This window comes from Platichthys flesus, chromosome 7, assembly GCF_949316205.1.
Source record: "Platichthys flesus chromosome 7, fPlaFle2.1, whole genome shotgun sequence".
NCBI classification, from domain to species: domain Eukaryota; kingdom Metazoa; phylum Chordata; class Actinopteri; order Pleuronectiformes; family Pleuronectidae; genus Platichthys; species Platichthys flesus.
This window is the reverse complement of record NC_084951.1, coordinates 11,694,005-11,706,496: the sequence shown is the minus strand read 5'-3', so window position 1 is coordinate 11,706,496 and position 12,492 is coordinate 11,694,005. Positions and strand designations below refer to the sequence as shown.

General features: G+C 38.6%; 2 protein-coding genes across 2 annotated transcripts; one reads left to right on the top strand and one right to left on the bottom strand.

The window, feature by feature from the left end:
* Nucleotides 1–1,931: 1,931 nt before the first annotated feature.
* taf10 (TAF10 RNA polymerase II, TATA box binding protein (TBP)-associated factor) lies at nucleotides 1,932–5,142 on the bottom strand. Its single transcript, XM_062392722.1, has 5 exons — nucleotides 4,737–5,142; nucleotides 3,992–4,149; nucleotides 3,458–3,522; nucleotides 2,436–2,550; nucleotides 1,932–2,263 (listed from the first exon to the last, which is right to left on the bottom strand). The coding sequence occupies exons 1-5, from the start codon at nucleotides 4,867–4,869 to the stop codon at nucleotides 2,174–2,176; spliced, it is 561 nt and encodes a 186-aa protein (XP_062248706.1). The 5' UTR covers nucleotides 4,870–5,142; the 3' UTR covers nucleotides 1,932–2,173.
* A 1,115-nt stretch (nucleotides 5,143–6,257) lies between these two features.
* zgc:154075 (uncharacterized protein LOC556929 homolog) lies at nucleotides 6,258–12,492 on the top strand. Its single transcript, XM_062392393.1, has 14 exons — nucleotides 6,258–6,387; nucleotides 6,688–6,796; nucleotides 7,484–7,568; nucleotides 7,654–7,727; nucleotides 8,077–8,136; nucleotides 8,394–8,501; nucleotides 8,712–8,768; nucleotides 8,992–9,122; nucleotides 9,417–9,471; nucleotides 9,681–9,773; nucleotides 9,880–10,014; nucleotides 10,586–10,687; nucleotides 11,143–11,304; nucleotides 11,467–12,492. Exons 1-14 carry the CDS (start codon nucleotides 6,314–6,316, stop codon nucleotides 11,593–11,595), a joined length of 1,374 nt encoding a protein of 457 aa, XP_062248377.1. The 5' UTR covers nucleotides 6,258–6,313; the 3' UTR covers nucleotides 11,596–12,492.

Here is a 12,492-nt window from a genome sequence, read left to right as displayed (position 1 = left end):
TAGGGCATAAGCCCGACAATGAAAGAAATGCACCAAGACTTAAAAGGACTCCTCCCCTTCTCCTAATAGACTGAGAGGTGTACAGACAGGAACAACCAGATTACAGATTTTTTAGTCAAGTACACTACCAGAACTGTCAGGATGGAAAATATAGCCTGTAGCCTTTAAGAAAAAAAATCCATACTGCAAGTAGCAGCGCCAAAAAAAGATACACTTAAAGCCTGTGTTATGCACCGAATATCAGAATATAGCTATTATCAGAAAAGGAAATTGACAGATTAATTCGTCCAGACATTATCCTCACATGAGGAAAAGATGTCCACGTCAGACAAGTTCGTAAAAACACAAAAGTCTCGAGAACAATCGATACCTGGGTACTGCATGAAGAAGGAGGTGATATATAAATCTAAAATCTATCGATTTTCCACAGAGGCTCTTATCTTGTTGTCCTTGGCATCTTCTAATTGCACTGCACCTCTTTTTCATTCCTAGATATTTGTATCAAATCCATGACGTTTTTAGAAAGGTCATCAATGTGCCCACTTGCCTGCACTGAATTCTCCAGACATTAATCAGATGAATTCTCACAAGGGCTCTCACTCAGATATTCTCTGGGGGTTTTATATTTGCTGATGTGATTCAAAGGAAATCATGAAAAAACAATTCCAATTCTGAGGGCTGGTTATAAAGTTTCTGCTTTTGCACAGTGAGAAAGACTCATCGAACAAGAGAAGTCAAAGACGAAGGCTGGTCAATTAGTCCTACAATCATTCAGATGTTCATATCAGTCGATACTTTTAATTATAACTATAAATGTTGAATTATTATTTTTTATACATTTAAAGATGTTTACTCCTGAGTCAAGGCTGTGGCTTTAAACTGTGGATTGAGCAAATCAATGAAAAACACTTTATAAAAAGGATCTCAGTTGTGTTTTACCAGTTTTACTTAAGTATTTTATAACTAATCTTAGACTTTGTTAAAATTATTAGATGCTGGAAATTAGGTTGAGATAAGTATATATTGTTTTGCCCTGTTTGTGCATTAATGACTTTAAAGAGTGAATTTATCTAATGCAAGTGAAATATCAGGTCAGTTCAGGTTTATTTAGCTTCAGTGAAATTTGTAATTCACCCAAAGAACAAATGTGGTTCCAGTCACGTGTTGTGTTCATGGACAGGTGGGCCTCAAGAAAAGTAATTTCCCTTGATTCATCTCTTTGTGATTCATTTAAAACATCAAGACACATTTGACGGTTCGAGATAGGGGTAAAAAAAAGTTAGAATTTCAGAAGCTTGTAGAAATACACGAGGGAGCCGCCTGGTGGCCAACTACAAGCAGACACCAAAATTTGCCATTTTATATTCTACACTTTTTAATATCACTTATACTTTTTTTCTATTATGAAATTCGAATATTTATAGCTGTTCTACCTCAGACACAAACATGTATGTTTACAAAACATATAATAGTAATCTAGTTTTAGATTAAACCACTTCCAAAGCAATATTATACTTTATGTACATTTTTTCAACTTAGATTTAACTTAGTGATTCTACCGAATGACCTCTTTAATAGCATTATTACAATTTTCATTTTAACAACTAGCTTGAATAAGGAGGTCACACAACTTCTGGTCTGGCTCTGCTAAAAGTGGCCTCCTGTTAAATGTTTTTTCCTCTCAAATCACCAAGTAGCTTGTTGTGGTAACTGTTGGGTTTCTGTCATTTGTAAGGTCTCAACCTTACTATGTACAGTATCTGAGGATACGGCGTTATACAAATACATTGAATGAATAGTACACTTTAAAGAGGCTGCTATTGCACTTCAACTTGTGTTGGACACTATAGAACTCTTTCAACTACTTCAGTCTACTTCTGTCCAGTATAACGGTCAAGTGCCATATATAACATCTAGGACAGACATCAAGGTTTTTGTTAAGGGTTTTATTTCCACAATAAAATGTAATGTTACAATTTAACATAATGTAAAGGTGGCTTCACAAAAAATAACAAATGGCAATGTGACTACAAAGATTTGTCAAAGCTGTGCTAAAGCACTATGATCAAAAAAAGACATCGAACAACAAATATTTTTTGCTGTTAATGGGCTAATGGGTCAGCAGGGCGATGAACCTAGCAAAAGCAAGAAAGGCATCAAAGAAAACAAAGGTCTATGTGAAGTAATATGGCTTCTTGACATTGACGCCATATTCTGAGAGGGCAGGACTCAGGTCTTCCATGGTCAGAGTGTACTTCTTATCCTGAACAGGGAGAGGACAAAAGATGACAACACCATGAATAGAAAAAAAGATACAATTATCATCATCTTTAACCAACACTCTCATTTTCTCACATACAACACTGCACTGTACACAATATTGTGTGGAAGGATCAGACTTAAAGTGCATGTTAAAAAATGAGAGGAACACATACCTTTGTCTTACTCCTTGAGCTTCCTGAGGCAGTTCCCTTCATTTTACAGTATTGCAGTGCATCATTGGCAATGTCTGAGATAAACTTCTGAGAGGCAAGGGAGATCAGTCGGATTCTGCAGAGATTGGGGGAATAAATTGCAGTTGTTTTTTTCCTTTTCATATATCGAGAAATTGTGTGTTATATCTAGTGTGGGAAAAAACAAGGCAGTCAGACCAAGAAATCATAAAAGCATCTTTCAATAAATGACCATCAATGGCCTAAGTGGCTTTAAGAGTCTGTACTTTTTGCCAATACATGCTTTTGAGAGTATTGGAAATTTGTCGCTACAGTAATGTGCAGTGGCAAGAAAAAATAAGTCATAAAATATGAACTGATCTTCATCTTAGTTTATCACTAAATAATCAATAACATCGAGCTAATCACAACAGTTTGTCCAACGTAATTTAACACATGAAGCAGATTTTCTTTACAAATCACTGAAAATATAAGAATCCATACTAAAATGCATACAATCATGGCTCAAACAAAATACAACAATATTCAGAACTGTCATTAAGTTACTAAAAGATTCACCTTATTTTCTCAATTCCCCATTCGTATGCGTCAGTTAACAAACGGTTGAAGGCCCTTGCTTGTCCCAGCTGTTATTCAGTTATTAGTTAAGCACAACAGGACAAAATTCGTTTTAAGACTGTCAGTATGTATGCTGACAGGGGATTTTTTTCTAGTCACAATTTTATTTCAGATTATCCGATAGTCAAATTCCAAACTTTGAATTTGAGAAAAAAGCTACATTGAAAAATCAAAGAGCCTAACAATGTCTCTCCTTTACCAATGCAACATTTTTCCATCTGCAGCTGCTCAGGAACTCTGTGTCTTTTCTATCTAAGTTGAAAGTAAGGAATTATTTCTAAATGCGACAGCTATGAACAGCAGGGTGCTTGGTTTCATTCGGTTCCATTGGCTATCGTGCAGAACTACTCCCACTGAAACCTGCAGGTAACCTTTCCATGACTTACATTCTCGGGTCGGAGGCCTCAAAGCCAGCCCGGTTGAGGTAGTACCCTGTAACTGCATCAGGAATCTGAAAAAGAATAAAATAGCAGACTTCAACTTGTGGTCAAGTTTAACATACATTTCTTACTTCAATGGACATGTGTATGTGAAGAACATTGTATATATATATATAAATAAAGGGGATTATTATTATTTGATCATTAAATGAAACCCATTATACTAAGGCAAATTATTCAACAGTGCATCTTTATGGCAGTATTGCAGTCTTAGATGTTAATATGATTGAGAATCTTGTTTTTCCAATTATTTCAATGGATAAGCCCAAAACAGACAACTGTACCCATCTGTATATTTTATATAGAACAGTTATGTGACTTCATTCCATTGAACTTAGTGTTGGACATTGGTGAGTTCAGCCGTCACGACAGAAACACATATCAGGTGTTTCCAGCATTAAGCATGTAATGTTTTTTTGACCAAGTATCCCCATGTGTGAACGCAGTATAACACAAGGTGACTGACAACACTGGACTTACTGTGGGAGTGTACTCTTCCAGCTGCATGAGGAAATCTGCCAGGGGTGTGGTGGTGAGGACAGGTTTTACATCCCCATTGGTGATGCCACCGGGCACGTAGACGCCATTGGAGACAGATGTGTCTGTGGATGGTGTCACCATGGCCGCTGAGGTGGAAGCTGTGAGAAATTTACTTGGATGAGTTTATATCAAAGCAAGGAAACAAAATACTTTTATGATCTGCAGCATTTGCGCTAAATCCCCACACTGCTTGAACAAATGCTTTAGCACTTGCATTTACAATAAGAAGTCAGTTTATTAAGAGCATTGACTAAAACAAATGCAGTCTGACACAGCAGTTCTGGAATACTTCGGTTATAATGGTCGGTTTGTCCTGAAACTGTGTTAGAGAGGCCTTGACTCGCCTGTTTTTAGTTAGTTTGAATAGGGCTTCTATTATATCTAATAGTGATACATGTAAAGCGTTCTTACGTCTCTTGAAAGGCGCAATACAAATTCATTACATTCAATAGAACTCCGCGGCTCCACAGTCATTAAAACACGTATCTAAAACTATTTCAATAAAAGCTGAACATTATAACGTTTATGAATAGAATTACACACAGGACCGTTGGAAAACCCTGAATTCATATGATATCTAGCCGTGTACCTGACAAACTGATCCACCCCGAGCACAAAACACCTCTCCCACCTTGAACTAAGCTAAGAGTTTAGCACAACATTAGCCAAAGTGCTATAACGTTACCATTACTCGTGACCGAAGGGGTGCTGCTGACGCTGGTCGTTGCATTATCATTCGCGATGCAGTTACTTGAAGTTGAAGAGGTCGTGGATGGCACTCCGGTTGTGACAGACTGATTCACGTTGTCAATGTTCATGTTGTTGTTAATGTTAGCTAACGCGCTAACCGTAGCTAGCTAGCACGAAGAAAAGTCAAAATATCCCCAAAAGCGCGGCCCCCTAATGTATAGCTCGTGGACTGGGCGTGTACAAAGTTGTTTGTTGTAGATTCAAGCTGCTTTTGTTGAATATCTAAGATTAAAATAACAGACACGAGGGTCAGATAGCGTCAGAGAGGTTTGCTACCGTGCAGCAGAAAGCTAAGCTCACACTGCAGAGCTAGTGGCGTCACGTGACGCTATCTGAATGATCGGCTCTGACGAGGTGAGCCGAAGATCTCCCAGGATCCTAAATAAGGCGGTCGGAAATTGTTAAGTTGAATATTCGCATTCGAATGTGATCTGTGATTTAAAAAAAAAATACAAATCCCTCAATATAAACACATATTACAAAATACACAATAAATAAACTGTTGAGTTATTTATGAGAAGCAGCTGTTCAGTGTATGGAGGGCAAATAAATTGAACCCAAGGTTATTGACATGGGAATATATTATTATGTTTTAATCACCTTAATTAAGAGACAAAGAACATAAGTTTGTATTTGTCATGTGTAAGTGAACTCAGGGTCAACAGTACAATATAGTGTTGGACGAGGACAGTTCAGCTCAGCAATACAAAATTGCAATATCTTACAGAAATAAAAAAATTAATTAAGTTAAGTTAAGTTAAGTTAAGTTAAGTTAAGTTGAGTTAAGTTAAGTTAAGTTAAAGTTAAGTTAAAAACATTTTTAAATAAAAAATAAATAAATAATAGGGCCTAACTGTCTGTCAGAGTTCCTGTCACTGCTTGGGCCCTAATAAAGCAAAAAAATTAAATAAAGAGAAGATTGTTTTTAATGTAAAATAAAGAGAATAACATTTACTTTATAGGATGCAAGTGTAAAACCAAAGTGAAGAGTTTACTGTATAACTATATATATTTATAACTAATTGCAAACATTTTTACTGGACCTGATTAGTCTGTCTGAAAACCCCCACATACCTTAGTTTTATTAAGTTTAATTTATTTGTCCAATTTTACTCTTTTATTTAGCTTGAAATTATGCCTTTAAAGTTAAAATAGTTGTCATCTTCCAGGTATCCTTCAACACAGATAACTATCTCCTGTTGTGTTAATAAACTGATATTTTCAGACTTTGAAGCTGTGGCTGAGGGGAAGAGTGGGTCGTCCTGCAAACAGAAACAATCCCGGGCCGAAGTGTCCTTGGGCATGATACTGGACCTTTGGTTAACTCGTCAACTTTGTAATGTAAAGTAAAAGCCGCCAATTCCGAGGAGCAATGAATGCAGCAGCTGTACCTGCTGCACACTGTAGGGGGCGCTGGCACCAGGCGGGGACACGTCATGACTGCTTTAAGGTGGTATTCACCGCACGAAGAAGTAAATCACTGAACCATGGACTGAACTATACTATACAGCCATGGGCGGAAGACACACACATACACACACACTCACACACACAGAAGGTTTTGACAGGCGTGTGGAACAAAGCAGGTACTGATCGATGTAAACATGTCATAGCTTGACAGACATTATTCATAGAAACGCTGTTTAAACCATGGACTATGTATTCTTACATATGCTAGTGTGTTTAACCCATAGGCTGTATGTAAAGCGGTTAACCAGTGTGTTTAGATGGATAGAGGCGTGTGAAGTCTGCAGCCCACCCTCAAATCAGGATAATCTGTGCCTAGAGAATGATAACATATCATAGGGACAGTCGTGGTGAACAGCGTCACTGACTGGTGGCTTAATCTTCCCCTGCATTGAGTGAGGTGTGTCTTTGTGTGAAAGTTCACAGGGAACCAGAATGACGTCCCCCGTCAGTGTGATCGTGGTGGGAGCTGGATGTCGAGGGGAGATCTACTCCAAGTTTGCATCCATCCATCCTGAACGCATGAAGGTCAGGAGAGAGGGGATTCTCCATATGCAGGCCCAGATAGTGGGGACAGTGTTGACAACTTACAGTAGTGACAAACAAAAGTATTCAGAATCAGAATCAGGTTTAATTGGCCAAGTAAGTTGTACAAACAAGGAATTTGACATGGTGAAGTGGCTCTCAATGTTGTTACATAGAATACACATAACAACACAAAACAAAACAAACAATGCGATGGTCTAAGAAAAAGAAAGAAATGAAGTGCAGGGAAAAATATTGAATGGTATGAGTATTACAGCTGTACAGTGAGGGTGAAATAAATAATATAATTAAACATAATTACAATATAATATAACTTCGGAGTATTTGTACAGTGGTTATTATAAAGAACCAGGGTTATTGCACAGTGCCACAGTGGATTGGCTGTTCAGGAGTGAGACGGCGTGGGGCAAGAAACTGCTTTTGATTCTGGAGGTTTTGGTGAACAGAGATCTGTAGCGCCTCCCGGAGGGGAGGAGATGGAATAGGAGGAGATCACTGAGAAGAAACCCATGACAACATATCAGAGTAAGGTTCATGTCACAAGAGAGAAATCCGAAATTTAGTTTGTATTTTCCCCCTTTTACAACCGTTATGAAGGCGCTTTCAAAGTATATTATTCACATAAAAGGACTAATAAATACTTGCTGTGTTTACTTTTCACCATTTCAGGTGGTAGGAGTTGCTGATCCGAGGAAATTTGCTCGCTCTAAACTTCAACAGCAACACAGGATTGTAGATGAAAACGTATTTGACGGTGAGCATCAAAGAATCAAAAGAATTAGTAGTATTATTATTCTAATGTTGAAGTATTGAATTACTTTTCTTTTCTTTTTAATCAGACTGGCACTGTATTGTTGAAAGAGAGAGGTTTGCAGATGCGGTGGCAATTTGTACTCCAGACAGCCTTCATAAGGTAAACAATGTACACACACACACACACACACACAAGTAAGTGTATATAAAAACACTCACAATTTGGTGTTTTGAGTAGTAGCAACTACCTCCATCTTTTTTTGTATTCATTTTGCTTTCGCAGAAGAAACACCAAACTTTGAGTCAGTGTGTTATACAACATAGTGATACAATTTTTCTCTAATTCTCATATGACGCTTTCCATATCATATATCTCATCAGCAATGTACAGCTACTGCTCATAGACTCTCACCTTTTTAATGGTGTGAAACTGCAAATGATTAACTTTGCAAACTTTGTCTTTGTTTCTTGTCTCATCATCGTGGTTATTCAACTGGTATGTTCTCCAGGAGCCTGCGGTTGCCTTTGCAAAGAAGGGCTACCATATCCTGCTGGAGAAACCAATGGCAGTAAGTGTTTTTCAAATGAGCTTAAACTCTAAGCATCTTAACATAGAGCATTCGTTTAACTTTCAATATGGGTTTTAGTGAGTCTTATTTCTTTGATTAATTTATAATTCACATTTTCGATTTAGATTTAAGGTGACCCTTTAAAGATATAATTCATCCTCATTTGTCAGTTTCTGAAAGACTAAAATAATTTTTCTTACTGTGATTGCATTTGTGTGACACTAATGCCCTGCTTACATGTGTCCACATGACCTAAGACAACTGCAGAAGACTGCTTGGCCATTGTGGAGGCTTGCACTAATAGTGGTGTGATCCTGTCAGTGGGTCACGTTCTCCGGTATGATCCCACCATCCACAAGATAAAGGTGAACACTTCATTTATCATCCGATATTTTTCTTCCCCCGGCTTTACTCACAGTTTTTTTCTTTAACACACTAGTTTTGCTGGAATAACAATGGTAAGTACTCTTAAGTGAAAATGCTAAATGATCAATCAATGGTGTTGTAAGGAGGTTAATGGGGATTGGTTTGGTAGGGTTGCTTTGTTATGGTTGAAAATTGAATTATTTTCGTAGGAGCTGATAGTCGCTGGAGCCATAGGTGACGTGATCCATATTCAACACCTTGAGCCGGTAAGAATGAAATATATCAATATAATATAATTCCTCAGAGCTCCTCATCATCCGTTTTAATTTAACACTCATTTAGTTGTGGCCTAAGTGATAGGTCTACACATTATTGGGATGGAAAAAGATCTTCCTGAATCTTATATTGTTCCAATTCAAACTTATATGCACCTAAACATTGTACAGATCTTCGAACCCATGGAACTAATATGATGTCACATGTGTACAGGTTGGTTTCTATCACTTTGCACACTCCTTTGTCCGAGGGAACTGGAGGAATGAAGCCGAGAGCTCTTTTGTTCTTCTGGCCAAGTCGTGCCATGACATCGACCTGATACAAGACTGGGCTGGAGCACGCAGGTAAACCATCAGAGAGCCGTCAATGATGAACTCCACACTGGCATTACGTTTAGAAATATATAATGCTGAATTAAGTTTGAATTAAGGTTTGAATAATAATAAGTAACTTTGAATATAAAAAAACACAAATACAACACTTTTCTGCATTGTTTATTCTGTAAATAAAACAATTCGTATCTCTAACCTGGTAGTTTATCAGATCCGTAGTCTCTGGGATTTTAAGAGGTTCTTTTCTTTGAGTTCATCCTGTTTTTCTTCATATTAAGCTTGAACCCGACAGTTTCTACATTGCAGGTGTTTGAAAGTGTCATCATTTGGATCAGTAAGCCACTTCCGAAAAGAAAACAAGGTACGTGGTCTGTTCACAGTGTGAGGTCCAACACAAACAATCACTCGTATAATAACTGCAAATAGAAACAAACAGTTTTCTGACTGTATTTTGTTTATTCAGGGTAGAACTCTGAAACAGCTTGAAGATCCTTGCTCTGCTCTACTGTTTCCAGAAATGTCCGTCCTGAGCATGCATACTAAGAAGGATTATTGTTTGTTGTTTATCAGCCTGCGGGTGCCGGAATGCGCTGCCTGGATTGTTCCGTAGAAAAAGTCTGTCCATACTCTGCACGTAAAATCTACCTGGACAGAGTGAAACAGGTGAACACTTCCCACAGATAATCTGCATTCAGCCATCGATGAAAATGATAATTTACCTGTTATGCTTCATCTTTTATGTGCTTTGTGTATATGTTTATATTTCTAGGGTCACACTGGCTGGCCTGTATCAGTGATATGTCCGAGCTCGTTGCCAGACATCGAGTCAGTAACTGAGGCACTTAGCACTGGACCGTATGGCCGCTGTGTCTACGAGTGTGACAACGATGTCTGTAGTAATCAGGTAACAGTGGCCTCACAACAGATTCTTAATCTCCTTGGCACAATTTACTATCCAGCTTTAACCCTCTTTGTTTCAGCTTGAATAAAACTCTAATTCCTGTAGAGATGCACCAGTATTCATGTTGCTATCAAACATACGGTTAAAATAAACTATAGTATCAGATCATAATGTTTCTTGTCTGCTGGGATAATTGAAGAAATAAATGTGCCTGAATTGTGTTGCAGCATCAACTCACATTAATTCGAGAATTAGCCGCACAGTGTCACAATGTTGTTTTTATTTTGGATGAAGCCACAGGCTGTATTGACCTTTGTACATGTCAACTCTGAACTATTGCTCAAGTTGTTTTTTTATTGTTTACATCCTTACCCCTCTATTTATTTACTAATGTAATATTTCTCTGCCATTTGAAAAAAGAGATTTGTAACCAAAGATAGTTATTTAGATAAAAAACTCATAATGTACTTTTCTTAAAAAATACTGTATATATGTGAGGTCTTCATTTACAGTTAGAGGCATAACACACTTTCCCCTTTTGTCTTGACTTGTTCATCTGTTGTGTTTGACCCAGGTTGTGAACATGGAGTTTGAAGGGGGCCTGACAGCGGTCTTCACCATGGTCGCCTTCACTAAGGAAATATGCAATCGGAAAACCAACATCTATGGCAGCAAGGTTGGACAGAAAGAAGTGTGGAATTCAGATACGAAAAGGAAAATAATTCTGATATTGAAAATACAAGAGATGCCGTAAAAAAATAAACTAGAATTCCACTCAGTAGAGCCAGGACCGCCAAGGCCCAACCGCCACGTTTGTTAACATACAGCAGCTGAAAAACGACAGCAACCCCGAAATATGTCTGAACTTTTCCACCAAAATTCACACATAATTCTCTCAAAGAAATCTGCAAAAATGTTAAAGACAGTGAAAAAATAAATTCCAGCTCCACAGTTAACCATTCAAGTGCAGTCTGTAACACCATAATGAAAAAATCACACAGATTTAAGCTATACTGGATTAAGAGTTGACATATTGTGATGGATTGTAAGGAGCTTGCACTGAACGTCTGTGATGGATGGATGTATCAGCTACGTGCCAAAGCTTCCTTGTACTGACGTGCGTTTCCACAGGGGGAGCTGTCGTACGATGGCCATGATGTTTGCGTGTTTGACTTTCTGACCCAGACTTCTATCAAGCACACAGTGCAGGATAATACACCCTGGGAGTTTGGCATGAGTGAACACGGTGGAGCCGACTACCACCTGATCAACGCTTTTATTTCCGCTGTGGCAGTGAGTAAACTCTTTAGAGCTTTTATTTTTCTCCTTAGCCCAAACCAGAATGAATCATTTGGAATTTTGCAGAATATGAAAAGATTTGATTTGAATCTTTTGTGAACAGTGTAGTCGTTGTTGTAACTGTAACTGTTACCGTGTGTTTGTGTGTGTGTGCAGAACAATGATCCATCCCTGATCCGATCGGGTCCTCAGGACACGCTGCTGAGCCACCTGCTGGTGTTCGAAGCTGAGCGTTCTCGTCTGGAGGGCAGGGTGGTGTACATCGGTGATGGTAGCCAGAGCTAGATGAAGGTTCTCCGCTTGAAAATCAAACACTGCTTTCAGACTTGCACTGAACTCCGGGTAATCTCCTGACATTCTCCGGAGGGGCTGTATGTGAGAACGCAAAGGTCTGAAGGAGGAGCTCTAGCCATTCTCCAGAGGTTCTCCTGCAAGCCCCCTAGTGAAAACCCCGGATAATGTCTGAAGGAGCCCATGTGAGAACACAACAGGAGATCCCCTGGAGGATTCCCCATGAGTTAGTGGGCGTGTTAATAACGCTTCCAACACACTTCAGACGCATAACTGAAAAGAATAAATAAAATAAATTTGAGGAAAGCAGTGCCACACACCTAGAGGGCACAGACGAAGATGTCAGGAGAACTTTTGATGATGAGGGGAGACGTTGGTGTTGCTGATCCGCAAACAAAAAAACACTTGATCTCCTCGGGGGAATTAATGTTAGATCCTGCATCCTACATGCTGCGCCTCATCCCTCACTTGAATGCTCCAGGGATGTCTGTGTCCGAGCTGAGAATCCTCTGCTGCGTGTTTCATGTGTGGGAAAGACTCCGGGCTTATAATACCGGGATGATTTAAGACACAAATAGACGGACGAGTAAATGACCAAATGTGTGTTTTTATGCTCATGATTTTGTTCCAATTACTCAGGGAATTTACTGCTGTCGGTGTTTGTGTGACTTATTGAAGGACTAGTTTTTTTTTATTAGATTATGTTAGATAACTCAATGTACCTCTGAATCTCACCCCACACGTGATCTGACTTCTACTACATGCGTCACTTTTATATCTCAGAATATTCATGATTGCTGAAGACGAAAGAGTGCTAATGAACAAAACTACTGGTGGTTCGACAGAAAACCCTGTCTTTTTTTGGACTGAAATAAATCTCTTTAATGGATA